The sequence below is a fragment of the Cetorhinus maximus genome, chromosome 20 (genome assembly GCF_964194155.1).
Source record: "Cetorhinus maximus chromosome 20, sCetMax3.hap1.1, whole genome shotgun sequence".
Classification (NCBI taxonomy): Eukaryota; Metazoa; Chordata; class Chondrichthyes; order Lamniformes; family Cetorhinidae; genus Cetorhinus; species Cetorhinus maximus.
The window spans coordinates 87801954-87826967 of NC_135898.1; the positions used below are offsets into that span (position 1 = coordinate 87801954).

At 46.5% G+C, this 25014-nt stretch overlaps 1 protein-coding gene across 1 annotated transcript in view; it reads left to right on the forward strand.

Moving 5' to 3' along the window:
- Window positions 1–20794: 20794 nt before the first annotated feature.
- The window catches only part of got1 (glutamic-oxaloacetic transaminase 1, soluble), a 54227-nt gene continuing 50007 nt past the window's right edge, over window positions 20795–25014 (forward strand). The window contains exon 1 of the mRNA XM_078565107.1: window positions 20795–21127. Within this exon, the coding sequence (XP_078421233.1) occupies window positions 21007–21127 (121 nt within the window). The 5' untranslated portion in view covers window positions 20795–21006. The remainder of the gene's footprint in view (window positions 21128–25014) is intronic.

The window sequence follows — 25014 nt, forward strand, 5'->3', positions numbered from 1 at the left end:
TCATCTGCCCTCTGCCTGCTCCCATATCTTATGTTCTTAAAATTTGACACCAAGCCACATAAGAAGATATTTGTACATGTCAATGAAAGCTTAGTCAAAGAGGTAGGCATTATGCACATCTTAAAGGAGGAGAGGTGGAAACATTTAGGGAGGTAGTTCCAGAGCTTTGGGCCTTTGGGAACAGTGATCATTGTAACATAAGGCTTAGGATGATGGTGGAAAATCACATTGGTAAGAATAATCAACTGGCAGAGAGCAGACTTCAATGGGGCAAGAACAGAGCTGGGCCCGATAGACTGGAACCAAAGGTTGGCAGGGAAAACAATAGCTGAACAATGGGCTACCTTCAAAGGGAAGATGGTTTGGGCACAGTCAAGGTGTGTTCCCTCAAAAGGGAAAGGTAGGATAAACAAATCCAGAGCTCCCTGGATGACAAAGGAGATAGAAATGAAGTTAAAGAAGAAAAAGTGTGCTTGTGACAGGTGTCAGGTAGCAAATACAATTGGGAACCAAGCTGAATACAGAAGGTTCAGAAGGGAAGTGAAGAAGCAAATACTGGAAGCAAAGAGGGATTATGAGAAAAGACTGGCAGCTAACATAAAAGGAAATCCCAAAGTCTATAAGCACATCAATAGTAAAAGGCTGGTAAAATGAGGAGTAGGGCTGATTAGAGACCAAAAAGGGGATTTATACATAGAGGGAAGAGGCATGGCTGAGGTGTTAAATGAATACTTTGCATCTGTCTTTACCTATGAGGTAAGTGTTGCCCAGGCCATGGTGATAGCGGAGGAAACTCAGTCACTAGAAGGGTTTAAAATTGATAAGGAGGACGTATTGGATAAGTTGTCGTTAAAGTTGATAAGGCACCGGGGACCGGATGAGATGCATCCAAGAATTTTGAAGGAAGTGAGAGCGGAAATTGCAGAGGCACTGGCCATAATCTTTCAATTCCAGGGGGGGGTGCGGTGGAGGGGCGGGGGTGCCAGAGGGCTAGAGAATTGCAAACATTACACCCTTGTTCAAAAAAGGTTGTAAAGATCTGCCCTGCAATTACAGACCAGTCAGTTTAACTTTGGTGGTGGGGAAACTTCCAGAAACAATTACTCGGGATAGAATTCATAGTTACATGGAAAAATGCAGATTGGTTCGGAAGAGTCAGCATGGATTTATTAAAGGAAAATTGTGTCTAAGTAACTTGCTGGAGTTTTTTGAAGAGGTAACAGAGATGGTCGATGAGGGCAAGGCCGTTGATGTGGTGTACATGGACTTCCAAAAGGTGTTCAATACAGTGCCACACAATCAGACCTGTGAGGAAGGTTATAGGTCATGGAATAAAAGGGACAGTAGCAAATGGACACAAAATTGGCTGAGGGGTAGGAAATGGAGAGTATTGGGTATTTTTCAGGCTGGAAGAAGATTTGTAGTGGACTTCCCCAGGGGTCAGTACTGGGACCCTTGCTCTTCCTGATATATATAAAAAATCTTGATCTTGGTGTGCAGGGGACAATTTCAAAGTTTGTGGATGACACAAAACTTGGGAGAATTGTAAACTGTTAGGAGGACAGTGTAGAACTTCAAAATGACATTGACACATTGGTGGAGTGGGCAGATAGGTGGCAAATGAAGTTCAATGAAGTTTCAGGTGATACACTTTGGTACAAAGAACATGGAGAGACAGTATAAAATAAAGGATACTATTCTAAAGGGTATGCAGGGGCAGAGAGACCTGGGTGTATATGTATGTAAATCATTAAAGGTGGCAGGACAGGTAGAGAGAGCTGTTTCTAAAGCACACAGAATTCTAGGCTTCATTAATAGGGGCATAGAGTACAAGAGCAGGGAGGTTATGATGAACATATATAAGACCTCAGCTGGAGTGTTGTGTACAGCTCTGGGTGCCACACTATAGGAAGGATGTGAACACATTGGAGAGAGTGCAGAAGAGGTTTACGAAAATGGTTCCATTTAGTTATGATGAAAGATTGGAGAAGTTGACTCTGTTTTCCTTGGAGAGGAGAAGGCTGAGAGGAGACTTGACAGAAGTTTTCAAAATCATGAGGGGTCTGGACAGAGTAGATAAGGAGAAACTGTCTCCACTCGTAAATGGATCAAGAACCACAGGGCACAATTTTAAAGTGTTTTGCAAAAGAAGCAAATGCGAGGTGAGAAAATACTTTTTCACACAGCGAGTAGTTAGTGTCTGGAATACACTGTCTGGAAGTGTGGTGGAGGCAGGTTCAACTGAGGCATTCTAGAGGGCATTGGATGATTATCTAAATAGAAACAATGTGCAGGGTTACGGGGAAAAGGCAAGAGATTGGCCCTAAGTTAAAATGCTCAGAGAGCCGGTGCAGACACGATGGGCTGAATGGCCTCCTTCTATACCATAAAAATTCTGTAAAAAAAAAAGATATGACTGCCAATGGTAGAACAATGAGAACTGGGTACTCACAAGAGGCTAGAATTGGAGAGAAATCTAAGAGGGTTGTAGGGATGGAAAAGGTTACAGAGATTGGGTGAGGGCAGAATGAGGGCATATATGAGATTTATGAGTGAAACTAGGTCTTAGCTACCTAGGCTTTGCAGTTGGATAGCCAGGGTTCTACAGAAGACCCTCTCTCACTATGGTATCATATTGATTATGTTACTGGTGTAGTAATCTAGAGGCCTGGACTAACGATCCAGAGGGATGAATTCAAATCCCATCAAGACAGCTGTGGGGAATTTAAATTCAATAAATTAAATACGTTTGGAATAAAAAGCTAGTATCAGTAATGGTGACTATGAAACAACCGAATTGTTGTATAATCCTGTCTGGCTCATTAATGTCTTTCAGGGAAGGAAATCTGCCGTCCTTACCCGGTCTGACCTGTATGTGACTCTAGACCCACAGCAATGTGGTTGGCTCTTAACTTCCCTCTGAAACCCTTGACTATTACCATCTAGAGGGACAAGGGCAGCAGATAGATGGGAGCACCAACATCTAGAAGTTCCCCTCCAAGTCACTCACCATCCTGACTTGGAAATACATCGGCTGTTCCTTCATTGTCGCTGGGTCAAAACCCTGGAACTCCCTTCCTAACAGCACTGTGGGTGTACCTACACCACAGGGACTGCAGCGGTTCAAGAAGGCAGCTCACCACCACCTTCTCGAGGGCAACTAGGGATGGACAATAAATGCTGGTCCAGCCAGCGAAGCCCACATCCCGTGAATGAGTTAAAAAAATAAACGGCCTAGCAAGCCACCCATTTGCACCTAACATTAGCCTATCTGCTCTAGTGGGTGTACTTACACCACATGGACTGCAGGGGTTCAAGAATGTGACTCACCACCACCTTTTTTGAGGGTAATTAAGGAGGGGCAATAAATGTTGGCCTCGCCAGCAATGCCCACATCCGATGAACAGAGGAAAAAAGGGCATCTTTAGAGCCCGAACTGTTGAGTACTTCCATCCCTGTCTGTTTTTATTCACCCTGAAAATATCCATTGCCTGAGGGCCACAGGTCAGTTTCCTGGTGACAAGGTCACCGGGCAAAGCTACCAGATAGCGACCAGTGTCCTTCAACCAGTACGGTAACACCGGATCGACGCCCTGAGCGAGGGAGAGCGTTTCATTTCATTGACATCTGCAACTGTTTTGCTGACGTTCTTCAATGTGTTCCTGGATTACATGAAGATTCTGACAGGAGCAGTGAAGGTGTAGGGAGCTATTTACATGAGACTCCTCTTGGCTGATGCACTGTTGGCAAACACAGCAAAGTTTTGTGTAAAACTGTGTCACATTCTGTATATAATACACTTTTACAAAGTGTGTGTGTTGTGGAAGTTTGCTGTGCACACATTGCTCCTTGCCATCTGTGATGCTTCAGGATTTAACCCCTGACCTCAGTTCTTTGGGAAACTCATCGGCATTTTTGCCTCACATCCAAGAATATTGCGAGACTAGAATTTTCCATCTTTTTCTTCTCTTTTCCGGAATGTTCCGTTTATACAGAGACACTACAAGGGGAGTGGGCGGCATTGGAGCATAGAATTATTAGTGTGTTGGAGGTGGGGGACTGAGGCAGTTATATCCTGGCCAAGTTGGCTCCCCTCCCCCTCCTTATGAATTTTCTGGGAATTTTTGGGAGGTGGTTCAAAGTTCAGGAAAGGACATTTTGACCTTTTTTAGGGGCTTGATGGGAAACATGTGACCAAGTTTTCTCAGAAAGGGCTCCCTTTCCTCAGTAGCATTGCCCTTCCTCAATGTGTCAGCTTCTCAAACCCTCAGTCATGCCTTTATACACTCAACTATCCCACTACTTTCCTTGTTGACCACTCATCCTGTGTCCTCTGTAAACTTCAGTTCATCTGCTGGCCTACCCTATCTTTCACCAAACCTCCATTCGCACGTCAACACTACAATCCCAATCTGGCAATAGTCCAGGTTCAACATTCCCCAGGGTCTCAACCCTCTCCACCCCAACAATCAACCCCCCTGCTCCCAGGACCCTTCATTCCACTGAACCGCTTGTGCATCCCATCATTGGCAGCTCTGGTTTCAGGCCCTGAGCTGTGCAATCCCCTTTCAAAAGCTCCCCCTCTTCCATCTTTACGACACATCTTAAAACCCCACGTCTTTGACCGAGTTTTTAATCACCGCTCCTCATATCTCCTTCGGCTTGGAGTCCATTTTTATCTAATTTTGCCTTTCTGAAACTCAGTGTCATTTTGTTTTCCACGTTAAATACAGTGCATAAGTACAAATTGTTCTTTAGCCACTGCTCCTGTTGTGTTCTTCCTCAGTTCTTACACGCTCTTCCTTCTGCTCCTCACGTCCTTCTGTATTAGAAACAAGGCTTGTTATACTGTCCCCCGTTCTCTGACCCAGTGTGCCAAAATAGTGAGTCCCCTTCCTAAAGCAAAATGAAAATACTGCAGGCGCTGGAAACCTGACATGAAAACAGAAAATGTTGGAAATACTCCTGTCTTATGAACTTAATAGAATTATCTGAGGAAGTAACAAGGAGGATTGATGAGGGTAATGTAGTGGATGTTGTCTACATGGATTTTAGTAAGGTATTTGACAAGGTCCCACATGGCAGACTGGTCAGGAAAGTGAGATCCCATGGAATTCAGGGGAAGGTGGCAAGTTGGATCCAAAACTGGCTCAGCGACAGGAAACACAGGGTAATGATCGATGGATGTTTTTGCAAATGGAAAGCGGTTTCCAGTGGTGTTCCACAGGGCTCAGTGTTGGGTCCTTTGCTGTTTGTTGTATATATTCATGATTTTAACTTAAATGTGGGAGACATAATTGCGAAATTTGCAGATGACACAAAAGTTGGCCGTGTAAGCTGATAGTGAAGAGGATAGCTGTCAACTCCAGAACTCCAGTCAGTGGTTTGGTTGAGTGGGCGGAGAAGTGGCAAATGGAATCCAATCCATAAAAGTCTAAGGTAATGCATCTGGGGAGGGCAAACAAAGCAAGGGAATACTCAATAAACGGGAGGATATTGAGAGGGGCTGAGGAAGTGAGAGACCTTGGAGTGCATGTCCACAGGTCCCTGAAGTTAGCAGGGCAGGTGGATAAGTTATAAAGCATATGGAATGCTTTCCTTTATTGGATGAGGTATTGAATACAAAAGCAGGGATGTGATGCTGGAATTGTATAAAACGCTGGTTAGGCCACAGCTGGAATTTTGTGTACAGTTCTGGGCACCACAATACAGGAAGGACATAATTGCTCTGGAAAGAGAACAGAGAAGATTTACTGGAATATCAACAGGCTTGAAAATCGCAGTTATGAGGAAAGGTTGGATAGGCTGGGGTTGTTTTCCTTAGAACAGAGGAGGCTGAGGGGTGACCTAATTGAGTTGTACAATATTATGTGGGGCCTAGATAGGGTGGACAGGAAAGACTTGTTTCCCCTAGCTGAGGGGTCAATTACCAGGGGGCAGAGATTTAAGGTGATTGGTAGAAGGATTAGAGGGGACCTGAGAAAAAACTTTATCACCCAGAGGGTGGTGGGTGTCTGGAATTCACTGCTTAAATTGGTGATGGAGGCTGAAATGCTCAACTCATTTAAAAGGTACCTGGATCTGAACCTGAAGTGCTGTAACCTGCAAGGCTACGGGACCAGGAAAGTGGGATTAAAATGAGCAGCTAGTTTTTTTTTGTCTCTTTCTTTTTGGCCAGCACAGACATGATGGGCTGAATGGCCTCTTTCTGTGCCGCAACTTTTCTATTGTTCTATGGTACTCAGCATGTCTGGCAGAATCTGCGTTAGGCTGATGGCCTTTTGCCAAAATGAACCCCTTACTTTCACTTTTTTCTATATACTGCGGAAGGAGGTGTCCAACCATTGACCCAGGTCTCATTTCTGACCCACACAATTATTCCATTGCTGGATAAATCTGACCTCAGATCACCACAGGTCTGTTACTAGCGATTTGCTTGATGTTAACTTAATCCTTATGTGTCGGTCCCAAGGCTTCTTGGTGCTCAGTTAATTGGGCCACAACAACAAAAATATTGAAAAGTTCTGATTTACCACTTCAAAGCCCAGGCTTAATCTCACCTACCCATCACTCCTTAATCTCTTTCATCATCTCTCTTGCTTTTTACAGTGTTTGCAGTGCCCTCGCCTCCTTGCCTAGGTTTCCCAATAAACGAAAGTAAGACTTGCATTTATATAGCGCCCTTCACAACCGCAGGACATCCAAGAATGTTTCGCAGCCAACGAAACACCTTCAAAACATGGCATTCAATTTCCACACAGGGTCCCACCACACAGCGATGAGATAAATGGCCATGGCACCTAATAGCGAGCTGGCTGAGGGATAGATATTGGGCCAGGGCGCCTGGAATAACCCGCTGCTTTTCTTCAAAATAGCGGCTGTGGGATCTTTTTAAATCCACCCGAGAGGGTTTCTGTTCTCATCCAAACTCAGCACGCCTGACAGTACGGCACTCCCTCAGTCATTCGCTGGAGTGAATCTGATACTTCTCTGGAGGGAATTCAATCCCAGAACATTTTGACCCAGAGTCAAGAGTGCTACTAACTGAGCCACAATCGAGATGTGCCTACTGCAAGCGTTCCTCCCATGGGGAGCAACTTGTCACAGAATCACGGCTTCTACCCCTCATTGAAAAGGGTAAGGAAGGACACATTACTCACATGCTGTCGAGAATGGTGCCAGGGTCCGGCAGGACAGATTTCACCACGTATTTTTTTCAGATTACAGTAGTGCAGTCGTTATCCCCATTTTTTTTTTCCCCCAGAGGAGGCTTAAGAGGAGATTTAATAAAGATTTTTTTAAAGTCGTGAAGAGTTTTGATAGGTTTGAATAAAGGTTATTTCCTCCCTCGGGGAGTCAGTATAATGAGGGGTCTTAAAATGGAGAGGTTTTTGGAGAACCTTCCTTTGCAGTGCAAGGATTTGCATCTCACTTCGAAACTTCAAACTTCTGACTACCCAAATGGGCATTGCACACTGCAGTGGACAGAGGCTCCTGTCCATTTGGTGGACTGCACTGTCCCCTTGTGGTCATGTTGGATATTACTTCCAGGGGTACATAGTCATCCTGTTTAAAGTGGCTTGTATTTATACCAGCTGTGAACCCAAAAGGGCAAATTCATCTAAGATGTGGTCCTGAAGTGGAGCCTCAATAGGCAGGTACATTGGTCAGAGAGTCAAACCTATCATGATTCTGCCCTATCAACTGGCATCCTGGAGTACAACGATCAGAATTCGATTCCACTACCCTTCGTGTGAGGAAGCGCTTTCTGGCACCACCATAAGACCATAAGACATAGGAGCAGAAATTAGGCCATTCGGCCCATCGAGTCTGCTCCGCCATTCAATCATGGCCGATAAGTTTTTCAACCCCATTCTCCCACCTTCTCCCCGTAACCTTTGATCTCCTTACCAATCAAGAACCTATCTATCTCGGTCTTAAATACACTCAATGACCTGGCCTCCACAGCCTTCTGTGGCAATGAATTCCATAGATTCAGCACTCTCTGGCTAAAGAAGTTTCTCATCTCTGTTCTAAAAGGTCTTCCCTTTACTCTGAGGCTGTGCCCTCGGGTCCTAGTCTCTCCTACTAATGGAAACATCTTCCCCACGTCCACTCTAACCAGGCCTTTCAGTATTCTGTAAGTTTCAATCAGATTCCCCCTCATCCTTCTAAACTCCATCGAGTATAGACCCAGAGTCCTCAAACGTTCCTCATATGTTAAGCCTTTCATTCCTGGGATCGTTCTCATGAACCTCCTCTGGACCCTCTCCAGGGCCCGAACATCCTTCATGAGATACGAGGCCCAAAATTGCTCACAATATTCTAAATGTGGTCTGACCAGAGCCTTATAAAGCCTCAGCAGCACATCCCTGCTTTTATATTATAGTCTTTTCAAAATAAATGCCAACATTTCATTTGCCTTCCTAACTACCAACTCAACCTGCAAGTTAATCTTAAGAGAATCCTGGACTAGGACTCCCAAGTCCCTTTGCACTCCAGATTTCTGAATTCTCTCCCCATTTAGAAAATAGTCTACGCCTCTATTCTTCCTACCAAAGTGCATGACCTCACACTTCCCCACATTGAATTCCATCTGCCACTTCTTTGCCCATTCTCCTAACCTGTCCAAATCCTTCTGCAGCCTCCCCGCCTCCTCAATACTACCTGTCCCTCCACCTATCTTTGTATCATCTGCAAACTTAGCCAGGATGCCCTCAGTTCCTTCATCTAGATCATTAATGTATAAAGTGAAAAGTTGTGGTCCCAACACTGACCCCTGCGGAACTCCACTAGTCACCGGCCGCCATCCTGAGAAGGACCCCCTTATCCCCACTCTCTGCCTCCTGCCAGACAGCCAATCTTCTATCCATGCTAGTACCTTGCCTCTAACACCATGGGCTCTTATCTTACTGAGCAGCCTCCTGTGCGGCACCTTGTCAAAGGCCTTCTGGAAGTCCTAGTAGATAACATCCATTGGCTCTCCTTTGTCTAACCTGCTCGTTACCTCCTCAAAGAATTCTAACAGATTTGTCAGGCGTGACCTCCCCTTGATGAAACCATGCTGACTTTGCCCTATTTTACCATGCACTTCCAAATATTCTGAAATCTCATCCTTAATAATGGACTCTAAAATCTTACCAACGACCGAGGTCAGGCTAATCGGCCTGTAATTTTCCGTCTTTTGCCTCAATCCCTTCTTAAACAGGGGGGGTTACATTAGCGATTTTCCGGTCCCCTTGGACCCTCCCTGACTCCAGTGCCTGAACAGCCCAGCTCTGATTTAAAGGTCTTGCCTCCTTGTCCTGGACTCCCCGACCACCCCCCACCATAGGAACTAGTTTCTCTGTTTCTATTCTATTGAATCCTTTAATATTTTAAATACCTCAATCAAATCAACCCTCGGTCTTCAAGACCCAAGGGAATACAGGTCAAGTTTATCCAGCCTGCTCTCATTACGTAACCCTCTGAGCCCCAGTATCATTTGGGGGAAACTGTGACTCCAAAGTGCTTAATTGTAGGCGAGGCAATTTAGGATGTTTCTTATAAAATGCAAATCTTTCTTTATTCCGACTTTCTCTCCCCCACAACCCAGTCAAGGTGACACCTGTGGGACTTGCTTCTGCCGTGGCTGTTCCGAAGCCTGTCACTAGGGGGTGCACTGCAGCATCGCACAGGGAACTTGACGTTCCCCCCTTTCGGGTACAAAGCCGGGCATCAGGTTCCTCACTCCACGTCCCGGGTTGGCAGTTTGACCACACAGAGGATCACAGCATGGCCTGGTCTCCTAGTCCCGACACACCAATGGTGTCAAGGCATCTCTCTGCACACTGTTATCAGGTGGGACCAAGTTCGGCCATTGTGAGTGTTGGCTTTTCCCCAGCTCCCCTGGCCCCCCCTACAGTCCCCTTGACAATGGGGCACAGGGAGTTTTCAGAAGCACGGAAGCCAGAATTTCAGCAATGGCTGCCAAAGAACAACAAGAAAGTGCATTTATATAGCATCTTTAACTAAGGCACTTCACAGGAGCATTATCACCATTGACACCAAGACACTTTTTAAAAATTCATTCATGGGATGTGGACATCGCTGGCTGGGCCCAGCATTTATTGCCCATCCCTAATTGCCCTTGAGAAGGTGGTGGTGAGCCGCCTTCTTGAACCCCTGGAGTCCCTGTGGTGTAGATACACCCACAGTGCTGTTAGGGAGGGAGTTCCAGGGTTTTGACCCACATTTAACGTGAGATGTTAAAGCGGGTGACCGGAAGCATGGTCCAAAGTGGTGAGTTTTAAAGGAAGAGAGAGAAGCCATGAGCTGGAAAAGGTTAGAGAGGAAATTCCAGGGCTTCAGACCTAGGGAACTGAAGGCGCAGCCAACAGTGGTGGAGCAATTAAAATTGAGGACACTCAATAGGCCAGAATTGGAAGAATGCAGAGGTCCTGAGGGTTGGAGGAATTTACAGAGATAGGGAGGAGTAAGGATTTGAAAACAAGGAAGAGAATCTTAAATCTGAGGCATTAACATTGGGAGCTAATGTAGGTCAGTGAGCACAGGGGCGATGGGCAGAAGGGACTTTGTGAGAGCTAGGGTATGGACAGAAAAGTTTTGAATCAACTCAAATTTGCTTAGGGTGGAAAATGGGAGGCCAGCCAGGGGAGAATTTAAATAGTCAAATCAAGAGGGACAGTGGCCTGGATGAGAGCTTCAGTAGCAAGTGAGTTGAGGCAGAAATGGAATCAGGTGATGTTACAGAGCTGCAAGTATGAAGCCTTGATAATGGAATGGATGTGTGTTTGAAAGCTCACCCTTGAGTCACATATGACACCCAGGTTGTGAATGGCCTGGCTCTGCCTAAGATCCTTACCAGGGAGTGGTGAGGAGTTTGAGTTCAGGCGAGTTTCATTCAAATGGGAAGGAGTGCCATAAGGTATTCTCCAACCAGACAGTATTGTAAGTGAACCAGGCTATTTGGTATCTCCCAGAGCTGCTCCAAATACACCAGTGCAAAACTGCAATGGTGAAGCAGCAATCTGCACTGCACACAATTAGTGTAGGGATTTGTTACAGGGAGAAGCTCCTGCCATATTTCCATCACTGTCGCTGGGTCAAAGTCCTGGAACTCCCTTCCTAACAGCACTGTGGGTGTACCTACACCCCATGGACTGCAGCGGTTCAAGAAGGCAGCTCACCACCACCTTCTCAAGGGCAACTAGTAATAGGCAAAAAATGCTCCCACATCCCATGAACAAATATTTTAAAAAATTAAAGGGAATAAGACTTGAATTTCAATAGCGCCTTTAATGATGCAGGACAATGAGGTGAAGCAAAATTACTGTTGGAATGTAGGAAAATTGGTGAAGCTTTTTAATCACAGTCCCTCAAATGGTCAGTCCTAATCTTCACCAGAAGAGGTGCTGGGTTTTGGCTAAGTGGGAAAATAGATTATCTGGTCATTACCTGAACATCGTTTGTGGGAGCTGACTGGCGCAAACTGGCTACTGTGTTTTCCTGCATTACAACAGTGACTGAGCTTCAATAAAAGTACTTAATTGGCTGTAAAGCAGCTTGGGAAGTCCTGAGGTTGTGAAAGGTTCTATAGCAATGCAAATCTTTCTATGGGAGGAGAAGATCAATGGGCCAGTCAATTAATGTTGCTCATGTGCACCACCTAGTGGTAGATTATAGACCAGCATTAGTACAAGCTGCACACTAAGTTGCATTCTCACCTAAAAAGTATATAATGGAAAATCTATGCCCATGCAGGAGGCTGCACATAGCTTACAACTGGCTTTGCTATCTGTGTTATCCAGATGTGCTTGTAAGAGGTACTGATCCAAAATATCTACAGTGGCTACACAATGCAATATCAGACAAATCTAGAGCAATCCCTCAACTGACTCACACTCTCCTGAAAGCTTTTAGCTGGTAACTGTCAATATTTTAAAGTTAGTACATATATCACTATAAGCTCTATCCCAGAGATAGGAAACAAATAATTTTAGCTGTGTTAAGACTACAGCCATAGTTTGGCCTGCTCTACACTGGTTGTGAGGTATGAAAATGCACCCTTATACGTTATAATGTCAAATTTGATGAGTCCGTGGTTAAAGTTAAGCTCTTGCCCTATGTTAACTGGGGTTGTGTTTCTCTTTGGATTGGATTCCATCCAAAGCAGTCTACTCGGTTGGCTAATCAATTTATAGAGAAAGGCTTCCATTTACACAGTGCCTTAAATTACCTCAGGATCTCCCAAGCACTTTACAACTAATCAAATACTTCTTTTTTTGAAGTATAATCTCTGTTGTAATGTAGTAATATGGCAGTCACTGTGTGCACAGCAAGATCCCACAAACAACAACGTGATAATGACCAGGTCATTTGTTTTTTTAGTGCTCTTGATTGAGTGGTAAATATTGCCTGGGATGATTAGATCATCAATTTGAAACACTTTAAACCATTAAATGCCCCCTTTACAAGGGGCACAAAGAATACATTCCAAATTGTTATAACACCAACATAAAACCTTATCAACGTGTATTTCTGTTCCCTGTATCCACAATGCAGTTCAGTCCCTACAGTGGCCACCAGTGGACACTGCACGTACCCTTTCCAGGAACATTTAGCCACATAGACACAGGAGAGAAGCAGGCAGCCAGGCCAAACTATCCTATCATCTGCACCCTGCCTGGACCTGATAATGCCCTCCCCAACCCACCCACCACCCCAACCCCCCTCCCCCCCACCCCCCCGCCAACCCCTGCCCCCGGCCTGTCCCCAGGAGCAAAGCAGAGTTTAGTGTCATCCTGGGTTGCACGAGGCTAGGATTAGATTATTTAAGTGATTCCACTGGAATTAAAAAGGGGAAATTAGTTACAGTTTAAATAATGATGCATATTTGTGCAGTATTTCCCCCTCCCAAAAAATGTCTGGGAAGTTAGAATGTGATCCTTCGATTTGAGGCTGTAAGTTAGAACAATAAACTCCTAGTAAAGTTGCAATAGAAAATGAATTTGGACCTGATTGCTCTTTATTTGTTCAATACATTATGAAGATGCTGTGGTACAACTTATTTGTTTAGAAACTTACATCATCAAAGATGGGCTACTTAGTTCTTTGTAAATCATTGGTGAGGCCACATTTGAAGCATTGTGTACAATGTTGTTTAGACAGCCTTGAAAAGGAGGTGAACAGATTAAGAAAGGTTGTGTGAAAGGTAAAGTTCATGCTGGGATTTTGCCATCGTTCATGAAGATAGACAGAATTTGTATTCATTGAGGAAAGCAGATTTAAAGGAATGGGTGGGTTGTCTTATGAGGAAAGGTTGGACAGGCTAGGCTTGTATCCACTGGAGTTTAGAAGAGTAAGAGGCAACTTGATTGAAACATATAATATCCTGAGGGGTCTCGACACAGTGGATGTGGAGAGGATGTTTCCTCTTGTGGGAGAATCTAGAACTTTGTATAAAAATAAGGGGTTGCTCATTTAAGGTAAGGAGAATTTTTTTCCCCTCAGAGGGTTGTGAGTCTTTGGAACTCTTACGCTCAAAAGGCGGTAGAAGCAGAGTCTTTGAATATTTTTAAGGCAGAGCTAGACAGATTCTTGACAAGCAAGGGGGTGAAAGGTTATCGGGGGGGTCAGTGGGAATGTGGGGTTGAGGTTAAAATCAGATCAGCCATGATCTTATTGAATGACCATGATCTTATTCAATGACTATTGAATGGGAGCAGTCTCGAGGGGCTGAGTGGCCTAATTCTGCTCCTAATTCTTACGTTCGTGCAGCGTATCTATGTTCGTACATTTTATATTTTCAGGCTGCTTATGGAATAGAAGTAGGCCCTCTGTCTGCCCCTTGAGAAGTAGAACAATAGTTAGCCATCTAACCTTTCCACAAAACCAGGTCATCCCGTCAGATTGAAGAATTAGATTGATCTCCTTGGAGCAGATGAGGTTCAGGGGAGATTTGATAGAGGTGTTCAAAATCATGAAGGGTTTCGATAAAGTAAAGAAATTTCCAATGGCAGAAGGAGGAACTCACCTGAGGACACAGATTTAAGATTATTGGCCGAAGAACTAGAGGTGAGGTGAGGGAAATGTGTTAATGCAGTGAATTGTTATGAACTGGGGATGTGCTCTCCGAAAGGCATGTGGGAGCAGTTACAATAAAACATCCAAAAGGAAGTTGGACAGATATCTGAACGGAGGGGGTGGTGGTGGGGTTGGGGGGAGGTGTGGGAAATAGGGCAGGGGAATGTGGCTGTTTGCATAGCTCTTTCAAAGAGCTAGCACAGGCCTAATGGGCTGAATGGCCTCCTTCTGTGCTGCACCATTCTATGCTTCTGTATAAGGCGATCTAATGCACAAGAGAAAACTGTCAGTGGCCTAAGGGAATGTGATGTCCTTTGTGGAAAACAATTGACAAGGCTTGAATAATGTAAATTGTGAGGTATGATAGTCCAGATCTTGGTTTTGGGTTTGGTGAGTTTTCTTTCACTGGTTAAAATATGTAAAGCCAACCTATGACCAAAAAAAAAAACAGTATTGGTTTGTACTAGAAACTGGCACAGTGGACCAAGTAGCCATCTGATATTTCTTGCTTGTTAGAAATCCATATCTCCAAGAACTATATGCTTTTTTAAAAATTGGAAGGACATTGAACTATTTGGACACTCTCCCGAGTTTTCTTCTAAAAGGTTACAAGTTCACTTTGGTCAGTGAGCAAGCTGCTTTTTCCAAAAAAAATCACGTGACTTCAGCTAAGTGACCAGCAAGACACCTGGGAAGATGGGAGTCATTTTGTTTACTTGAGTTAAAATCAAAAACTGCTGTTGCCAGGTGTGGCTTCCTGCTGATTGGCTGAAAAACACCGGGCCTGGGAGAAGTATAATCATCTTAAACATCTCAGTTCAATCTTAATCTTACTCTCGAGCCAATACAAGCCTTGCCTATGAAAGCAATCCTCATAATTTAACCCATTAACCACTTTCTTCTTCTCCCACCCTTGTCTCTATTTCGCAAACATTAAACAAACTTCCAATGTAACTATAAAAATACCTCTGTCAGCCCTTGAGAAGTAGAGTAATGGTTATTCATCTATCTTTCCTTCAGAAAGATTTATCATCTAGGGAGTTGTGTATTTGGCTGGGGAGAGTGAGGAGCGAGGGGCACTCTTCTTTCCCAGTTTGCTCCCAAAACAGGGACTAGGTTCAAAAATCATGTTCGGAACGTGCCACATGGAACTGATGGGGGATTAACTGCCACTTCTCCAACTGAGAGCAAAACTCCCATCAGCCCAACAAAATCCTGGCCATAGTCTCTTGAAAACCAGTCACGTTTAAGTCAATGAATGTGTCAGCGCATTAATAAGATCCTGCCAAGAGTAAATGAGATGAATGAGCATTTAAACCAGGCAAATTTAGTGCCATGTACACCCCAGTCGAACAAGAACGGAGTGCCTGTCGACTGCACCAGCTGGCAAACCCGAAGCACAGGAAAGCCGCGCCGCCCCCATTTAATCCCCGAGCCACCACTAAGCTGCAGTGGGCTCAGGGACAATGGGTTTCAATTAGCTCATTAACTGAGTCTCACTGACATTCTGCCACCCCCAGCCGGGACTCACCCACAAGCCACTTCTGCCCTCTGACTTAGTCAGGAAGGTTTTGCTGTCGCCAGAAGAATGGCGTAGTACCTCTCCCAAGATTAAGTGTGCATGGTCGCCGTGTTTCCCATTGTGACAGGCCGCATGAAATCCAGCTGAATATTTCCTCTGATGGTGTTGGCAGGTTGGGTCCAGAACAAGGGAGCACAACCTTAAAGTCAGTGCTTGACCATATAGGGGTATCAGAAAGCACATCTTCACACAAAAGGTGTGGAAATCTGGAACAAAAATCTGTCGAGGCTTGGTTAATTGAATGATTCCAAAATTGAGGTTAATAGATTCTTGTTACGCAAGGGTATGAAGGGTGTGATGAATATCTACTTCATGGTTCATGTTAATATTTTAGAGGGAATGTTTAGATCTGGGAAAATTAAAGTTTAACTGTGGAAAATAGGATAAATACAACTAAAGCAGCTCAGCCTGGCTGGCTGAAATGATGTGCCGCAAGTTGCACTTGTTGGCCCTCAGGTGTAGAGGGGAGGCTGCGGTGTCTATGGGTGCGGCCATGTGGTGGTGATGCTGAAATTAACAACAAGGACAGTGCATCAGTTAGCGGACAGTCAGTTCAACCTTTCATCCCTTTCCCCCCCAGCCTCATAAGTCGCTCACTCTTCAAGACCCTAAGGAGAAGAACATTGGTGAGTTGACAAAGAGTCAAGACGAGCCCCAAACATTAAACACACATGCAAACAGGCTGGTCAGATGGCCTCAGGAATGCCACATGACATGTTATGAACCATAGGAGTGAGGAGAGTGCAGAGGTACCTGACCTGGATGCATTGTGGCCTGGAGAGTTGCAGGGCTGAGGAAACATCGCAAACAGTAGCAACATTTGCCGTGGATCACAGGAGGTTGACAGGTCATATTATTGGCCTTCATTCCGTAAGGAGGGGCATAGACCGGGTGGGCAGAAGACAACATTTCCCCTTGGCGCAGGGATGAGTAACGTGGTGGCATTTATTTAAGTTGAGTGCCATGAGGTTCACAGCTGAGGTGCTGAGGACCTTTTGGATAGAGTAATGTGGGGCGCCCTGTCTGAAAGGGTGCAGGAGGTCCCAAACTCCCTTAGATGCAATAAGTCTTTGGCTGTGCAGCAGTGATTCAATGACATGCTAGACCATGGTGATAGGGGTCACAAATAAAAGAACAAAGAACAAAGAAAAGTACAGCACAGGAACAGGCCCTTCGGCCCTCCAAGCCTGCGCCGATCATATTGCCTGTCAACTAAAACATTTTGCACTTCTGGGGTCCGTATCCCTCTATTCCCATCCTAGTCATGTATTTGTCAAGCTGCCTCTTAAACACCACTATCGTACCTGCTTCCACCACCTAATCTGGCAGCGAATTCCAGACACTCACTACCATCTGCGTAAAAAACTTGCCCCGCACATCTCCTCTATAGTTTTCTCCTCTCACCTTAAATCGATGTCCCCTAGTAATTGACTCTTCCACCCTGGGAAAAAGCTTCTGACTATCTACTCTGTCCATGCCACTCATAATTTTGTAAACTTCTATCAAGTCGCCCCTCAATCTCCGTTGCTCTAATGAGAACAATCCGAGTTTCTCCAACCTCTCCTCATAGCTAATAACCTCCAGGCAGCATCCTGGTAAACCTCCTCTGCACCCTCTCCAACGCCTCCATATCCTTCTGGTAATGTGGCGACCAGAATTGCACGCAATATTCCAAGTGTGGCCTAACCAAGGTTCTATACAGCTGCAGCATGACTTCCCAGCTTTTATACTCAAATGGGATACGGTGACTTTGGAAGGTGGTGGAGAGGCAATTCCTCAAGGAGACGAGGGTTCCTTCTGTATGACCCACACGTCAGAATGTCTTAGCCTGTGAATGAGCAGTGTTGCAGCATTAACAATTGCAGCAACCATCAGTGGCTCGGATGGTGGGCAGACAGAATGGATGGGACTATGGACCTCAAATACCTGCCCGCGGACACCAGCCTCACTGCCCCCGGCAGCCCTGGCCTCCTGACTCCTGCCCAGCTCCATGGCCTGCTCTTCAAAAGGCGTGAGGCGCTGCAGGAGGGCGCGGCCACCTCCAGTCCTCTGGCGCTCCCGGGCATTGTGGTGACTTTTTGCCTGCAAAACAGAGAAGAGGATTTATTGGGGCTGATCGCTCATGTACTCTGCACGCGCACGCCGCACCCCAACCACAGTGGCTCATCTGAGGCCTCCAGCGGCTCCTGTCCACACAACTGGTGATCAGTCCCCAGAAGATAGTACGGCTGGTCCCAACCCCCTCCCTCAACGACCACCTTGGACATATTCGGCGTCCATCACTTTGAATATCACACGGCTCTTAGCGCCCATGGCAAGGAGGTGCAACTAGATGTGGTGCCAATGCCAGCAGATGGCACTTGGCCACATCACCATGAGGCACCCCTTGCACCATCTCATCACCATCAATATGACATGTGTTGGAGTTCTGAGAATGTGTCGAGTGGCCTCCCCTGCAGATTGCCCCCAGACTACTCAAATGTGACAAAGACCAACATATACTGCAGGGAGAACCCGTCTTCTCCTCAACCACTAAGGCTGATGTAAGCATGGTCAGTACCCATTTGCCCACCCAGCGTGCGATAGATGCCCTCTGCAATAACGACAGCAAGACATGGTGGGGGGGGGGTCAAAGGCTAAGGCTGCCTTCTGGGTCAAATGGCCAAGGCAGACATGATACTCACCCTTCCAGAGCGCAGCAAATCATTGAATCGTTTCCTGCAATGTGTGCCAGTGCGCCACACATCATCACGGGCGCTCACAGCGTCACCCACCTCCTCCTCCCATCCTCCGGATACACAAGTTGCCGACGGCGCCCACCTCTTGCAGGAGGACAGCAAGGCATACATCGGAAAATCGGGGGGCACAGTGGCCCTCCACTGGCCTCTCCTGCAGCCTGCCCCCCTCCCTCCTGCTCATGCTGCTCTGCACTTGCACCTCCCTCCCTCTCTCCCCGAGTGGCCATGGTGCACTACCTCAAGCAGGTTGCCTGGCTACTCTTTATACAGACCGCTGGTTCCCCATTGGAACCGGCGGTCTGAGGCCGGCCGCCCCCGTGGCTATTTTCCCGTTCTCCAAGGAAGTCGCTTACATGCGGTGCGGGCCTTAATTGTCCCACCCGCAGAAAATGGCGGCGCGGCCCATTTCTTCAGCGGCAATCGGCCACCCGCCCGCCGCTGAGTCGATCGGGCCCGCCCGCCCATCAAACGGAAAATTCTGCCTAGCATTTGGGCTTACTTAGCTGGAAAACTGGAGGCATGATGTCTACATCGCTTGCAAAGAAATGCAGTCCAGAGAGATGTTTTGTTTTGGGAGTTAGAGCTAAATTAGTTTAAAATCATTCAGTGAACCCTGAAAGTCTACATTGTCACGGAGATGGGTACAGCATAAGAGGATTCTCTGATTTTAATTTGTCATTGTGTTTTGCTGGGAGAGGTGGTTGGCTGCAGTTTGGACCTAGTGTGGTTTGCAGCTCTCAGAGAAGCCCTGGAGCCATTTGGTGCAGTTAAAACTCAGGTGAGGTCCTGGGGAGCTGAGCAGGTGGTGGATGGTCACTCATTCCAGGCAGGCAGTTAGGGCTCAGAGAATCGCTGGGAGCCATTTATAGCTCAGAGACTGGAGGTTGGAGAAACTCAAGGGCAGTGCCAGCTTAGTGAAGCTAGCACCCTGCGAAAGAACTGCAAGTGTGCCATTAGTTAGAGGTGGGAGTGCAGCATTGTGAATCCTGTGGAATGCAGTCTCTGCAGAAGAGATTGAATCATTGGGAAGCGAGCATCCATTGAGGAAGTCTGAGTCAGAGCGGTGTTTGAGGATATTCATAGACTATCTTTGAAAGTGAAGTGTTGAAATCCCTCCTGAGAGAGACAGAGTTTTACAGATTTCGTGATTCACAGTGGTCACTGATGTCTGGGTGGGTTGCTGAGAAATCTGTGACATCTGTCTTGGTCGCTTAATATGCAGTGAGGTGTGTTCGACTACAGTTTGCCTGTTCATTCATATTTATGTCATGTTAATTCTGAATGTTTAGTATAAGATAGATTAATTGCTTTACTTTTCTGTCTTCGTTCAGTAGTTTATTTTGTTTGTTTAAAACCATGGAATCTTGTTGCATTATTCTCTTAGTGGGTAACTGGGATTTCAAACTTTGTCAACTTTAAACTAAAAGCTAAAATACTTGGAAAAACTCAGCAGGTCTGACAGCATCTGCGGAGAGGAGTACAGTTAACTTAGTTCTGGTGAAGAGTCATACGGACTCGAAACGCAAGAGTCATACGGACTTGAAACATTAACTGTGTTCCTCTCCGCAGATGCTGTCAGACCCGCTGAGTTTTTCCAGGTATTTTTGTTTTTGTTTTGGATTTCCAGCATCCGCAGTTTTTTGCTTTTATATTAAACTAAAAGCTGCTGGTCCCGAACCAGGTTGTAACAAGGGATATAGAAGCAAGGTGGATAAAAGAATTTCAGATACTGAGCACCTATGATTTAATTAATTGATGGAACGGGCTCAAGGGGCTGAACGGCCTCCTCTTGATCCTAGGTAATATTTTTTGGGGGGAAAATGAGAAAAGAGAGGATCTGGAGATTTAAACTCTTTAAAAAAAGTACCTGGATCTGCACCTAAATTGCTGTAAACTGCAGGGCTATGGGCAGGAAGGTAGGATTAGAAAGGGCACCTGGGTGTCCTCGGGCTGGCATGGACAAGATGGGCCGAATGGCCTCCTTCTGTGCTGTAACTTTTCTATGTTTCTATGGTTATATGGTGTAGAAAGGGGAAAGTCTCATTTTCCTAAATAATTGATTAACTAATAATAAGGAACTGGATAATTATCTGAGGGGCAGGTATTTTGCAGGGCTACAGGAGAAAGGGAGTGGGACCAGCTCAATGGCTCTTACAGAGAGTCATCATGGACATGACAGGTCGCCCCCTCCACCACCCCCACCAAAAAAAATGCTCAGTTGTTGTTGTAGGGAGCCCAGGTAACCCAGCAATACCCAGAACACTGCGCGGGCCGGCTGCGGTCCAACCTAACCTGATGACGTTAGAAACCCCGCCTCCACCGACGAGGTGAACCAATCGAGGGAGGGACGTGTCCGAACCCCTGGCGCTGACTGGGTCGGGCGGGCTGTCGATCGAAGGCGACGTCACAAAGGCCGGCATCAGGTTTGTTCAGGAGGAGGAGGAGGCGGCGGCGGTGGTGTGGAGGCGGAGCTGAAGCTGAAGGTCATTGTTGGCTGCGTCGGTTGCCGGTTGTCGGTCTGTCCCGGGAACCCGTCCCCTCTCCGCTTCCCACCTCCTCCTCTCTCTCTCTCTCCCACCCTCACTCCAGCTCCGGGTGGCAATGGCCTGCGCCTCCTCGCTCTTTGCCGCGGTGCCGCTGGCGGCGCCCGTGGCCGTCTTCAAGCTGACCGCCGACTTCAGGGAGGACCCGCACCCCAAGAAGGTCAACCTGGGAGTGGGAGGTAAGGATTGGGGCCTGGGGCCTGGGACTGGGCGGGCGAGCGGGGGGCCCGGCGGCGGGGGGCCCGGCGGCGGGGGGGCCGGCGGCGGGGGCGGACACCCCCAATTGGGCGAATGCAAGGCTGTCGACACTCCCTGAGTCGCAAGGTTACCCGCTCGGCCCTCCATGGACCCCCCCGGGGGGCAGGGATTCGAGCCCCCCCCCCCCCCCCCCCCCGGGCTTCAGCCGGTGAACCTGGCGTTTGAAGGTCGCCCCGGCCACGGTGACCCACGAAACCGTCGTTCAGGGGAGGGAGTCTGCCGCCTGCAGCCTGGTCTGGCCCCACCATGTGACTCCAGGCCCGTGGTCTTATGGCCCCCCTGACTGCCCCCTGAAATGGCCCAGAGCTCAGCTCCAGGGCAATTAGGGCTGGGCAGCAAATGCTGTCCTTGCCAGCGGTCACCATGGAAAGAGTTTAGACACCACTGACCATCCGTGTTCCTGTGACCCTTCACCAGGCAAGAGTTATAGTGTTATACAGCCCAGAAACAGGCCCCTTCGGCCCATCGTGTCCCTGCCGGCCATCAAGCACCTATCTATCCTAATCCCATTTTCCAGTACTTGGCCTGGAGCCCTGTATGCTGTGGTTTTCAAGTGCTTATTTTAATGTTGTGAGGGTTCCAGCCTCCGCCACCCCCTCAGGCAGCGTGTTCCAGATTCCAACCACCCTCCGGGTGAAAAAAATATTTCCTCAAATCCCCTCTAAACCTCCTGCCCTTTACCTTAAATCTATGCCCCCTGGTTATTGACACCCCTGCTAAGGGGAAAAGCTTCTTCCTATCTGTGCACCTCATAATTTTGTATACCTCTATCAGGTCCCCCCCCCCTCAGCCTTCCCTGCTCTAAGGAAAGCAACTCTAGCCTACCCACTCTCTCTTCATAGCTGAAACGCTCCAGCCCAGGCAACATCCTGGTGAATCTCCTCTGCACCCCCTCCAGTGCAATCTGTGGGATGGTCCCAAGTCCCTAACCGAATATTTCTACACCTTGGGGAATCCCTTCTTGTATTCTTTCTGCTCAACCAACCCTCTGGAGAATGACTTAGCCTAATCATATCTGTGACCTGCCTATTTGCAAGATATGTTACCTACCCATCTACCTACCAAAACCAGTTCACTGACTCATGATTCCTGACGCTAACCTGTTTTTTCAACTCTCCGATCCTTACCAGGGTGTTGAAATGTCAGTGCTTGTCCCTGACTGAATTAAAACATGATAGCCTTGGTACCGGCTATCTTGGAATTCAAGGGACTGTTATTTACTCTGGCTGTGCGTCCGGATCCCTGGGATGCTCTCACCCTCGCTCTCTCTGCAACACATCACAATGTAGGGATTCTGCCAACCTGAAAATAGCCTGTTTATTCCTACTGTTTTCAGTCCTTTAACCAATCCTCTGACAACGCTGATACACTTCCCCCATACCCTTGAGCCCTGATTGTGTAACAACCCTTGTGTCGGGCACCTTATCGAATGCCTTTTGATAATCCAAACATATCCTTTGGATCCCCTTTATCTACCCTACTAGTTACAACTCTAATAGAGTTTTCAAACACACTAGCCCTTTGATAAAATTATACTGACTCTGCCTAATCAAATTATGATTTTATAGGTGCTCTGTTACTACTTCCTTAATAATGAATTTTGCAATTCTATCTATGATGGATGTCAGTATAACTGGTAGTTCCCTGTTTTCTCTCTTTCCTCCTTTCTTGAATACTGGTATTACATTTGCTATTTCTCACTTCACATTCAGATACTGTTAATTTGGTCATTACCACATTGCTTCCCAAAAGACCAGTGTATTTGCTTTGTCATTTACATCAACGCAAGCTTACCCTATCCCCTCACATGCAATAAGTATATCTCTTGCCACTTGCAGTGAACTGTTATATCAGCTATTTGTCCTTTGGCATTTAAGGCTTCATATCTTGATGTCAAAATCAAACTACTCCTGTTTACTCAACAACTACTTGCATTTATCTGGAGTCAATGAGAATTAGGGGGAAAACTCTCCACTGGTTGGAGTCATAGCTAGTACAAAGGAAGGTAGTTTTGGTTGTTGGTCAGTCACCTCAGTTCCAGGACATCACTGCAGGAGTTCCTCAGAGTAGTGTCGTCAGCCCAACCATCTTCAGTTGCTTCATCAATGACCTTCCTTCCATCATAAGGCCAGAAGTGGGGATGTTCGCTGATTGTACAATGTTCAGCACCATTCGTGACGACTCGGATACTGAAGCAGTCCATGTCCAAATGCAGCAAGAGCTGGACAATATTCAGGGCTGACAAGTGGCAAGTAACATTTACACCACACAAGTGCTAGGCTATGACCATCTCCAACAAGAGAGAATCTAACCATTGCCCCTTGACGTTCAATGGCATTACCATCGCTGAGTCCCCCTCTATCAACACCCTAGGGGGTTACCATTGACCAGAAGCTGAACTGGACTAGCCATATAAATACTGTGGCTACAAAGCAGGTCAGAGGCTAGGAATCCTGCGACTAATGACTCACCACCTGATTCCCCAAAGCCTGTACACCATCTACAAGGCACAAGTCAGGAGTGTGATGGAAAACTCTACTTGCCTGGATTAGTGCAGCTCCCACAACACTCAGAAATCTCGATACCCTCGAGGACAAAGCAGCCCGCTTGATTGGCTACCCATCCACAAACATTCACTCCCCCCACCACTGCACAGTAGCAGCAGTGTGTACTATCTACAAGATACACCAAGGCTCCTCAGACAGCATCTTCCAAACCCATGACCAGTACCATCTAGAAGGACAAGGGAGCAGGTAGATGGGAGCACCACCACCTGGAAGTTCCCCTCCAAGCCACTCACCATCCTGACTTGGAAATATATTGCTGTTCCTTCACTGTCGCTGGGTCAAAATCCTGGAAGCAAACCCTTTCTAATAGCACTGTGGGTGTGCCTACACCACATGGACTGCAGCAGTTCAAGAAAGTAGCTCGCCATCACTTTCTCGAGGGCAACTAGGGATGGGTAATAAATGCTGACCCAGCCAGCGAACCCCACGTCCCGTGAACAAATTTTTTTTTTTAAAAAATGATGTAACACCAACACTGGACCGTAACAGCAAATATTGACACATAAGACCATCTTGGGGCAGGTGACGAAAAGTTTGGTTAGAGAGACAGAGAGGTTTATGGAGGGTTTCTCAGAACTTGGAGTGTAGGTAGCTGAAGGCATGTCTGCCAGCAGTGGAACGAAAGAAATCAGCAATGTGCAAGATGTCAGAAATGGCTTTTAAATCAATGGTTCCTGGCCTTTCAACGCAGTGTAGGTCAGCGACTATAGGGGATTCTTAGACAATAATCTTCCTCATTACTAGATAAAATTAGTCAAACGGGTAAAACTAGAAAACTAATTTGAGTCATTGCCGGGCATGAGTTTTTCATGTGAAAGCATGTGCAAAAGTTTCGTATGGAATTGTGCTGTAATATTAATATGCAATGGTTTAAAAGTGTTTGTGCTATTCTGACTGTTGGCTCAACAGTGATGCAGTAATACAGAGCCATTTCATAGGATAATAGAAATCAAAGCCAGAAGCAGCTTATTTCTCCTCTTTCCCCCAAACACCTTGTTCTAAACGATGTGAGACATAAAAAAAGTACCGTTTAATCCTCATCCCACAAGCCCGGGCGCCTGTTAATCTCCTGGGGAAGGCTGATTTTTTTTAAAAAAAACGACCAATAAGAGAAAAGATACACTGGAAGATTCCTCTCTGATCCTCTTTATTGATGGAAACCAATCCAAAGTGGGAATGCAGAGGAGAGGGCCAGTTAATCTGGTGATCCAGTACTTTGGAATCTGGTCCACAGCATAAAA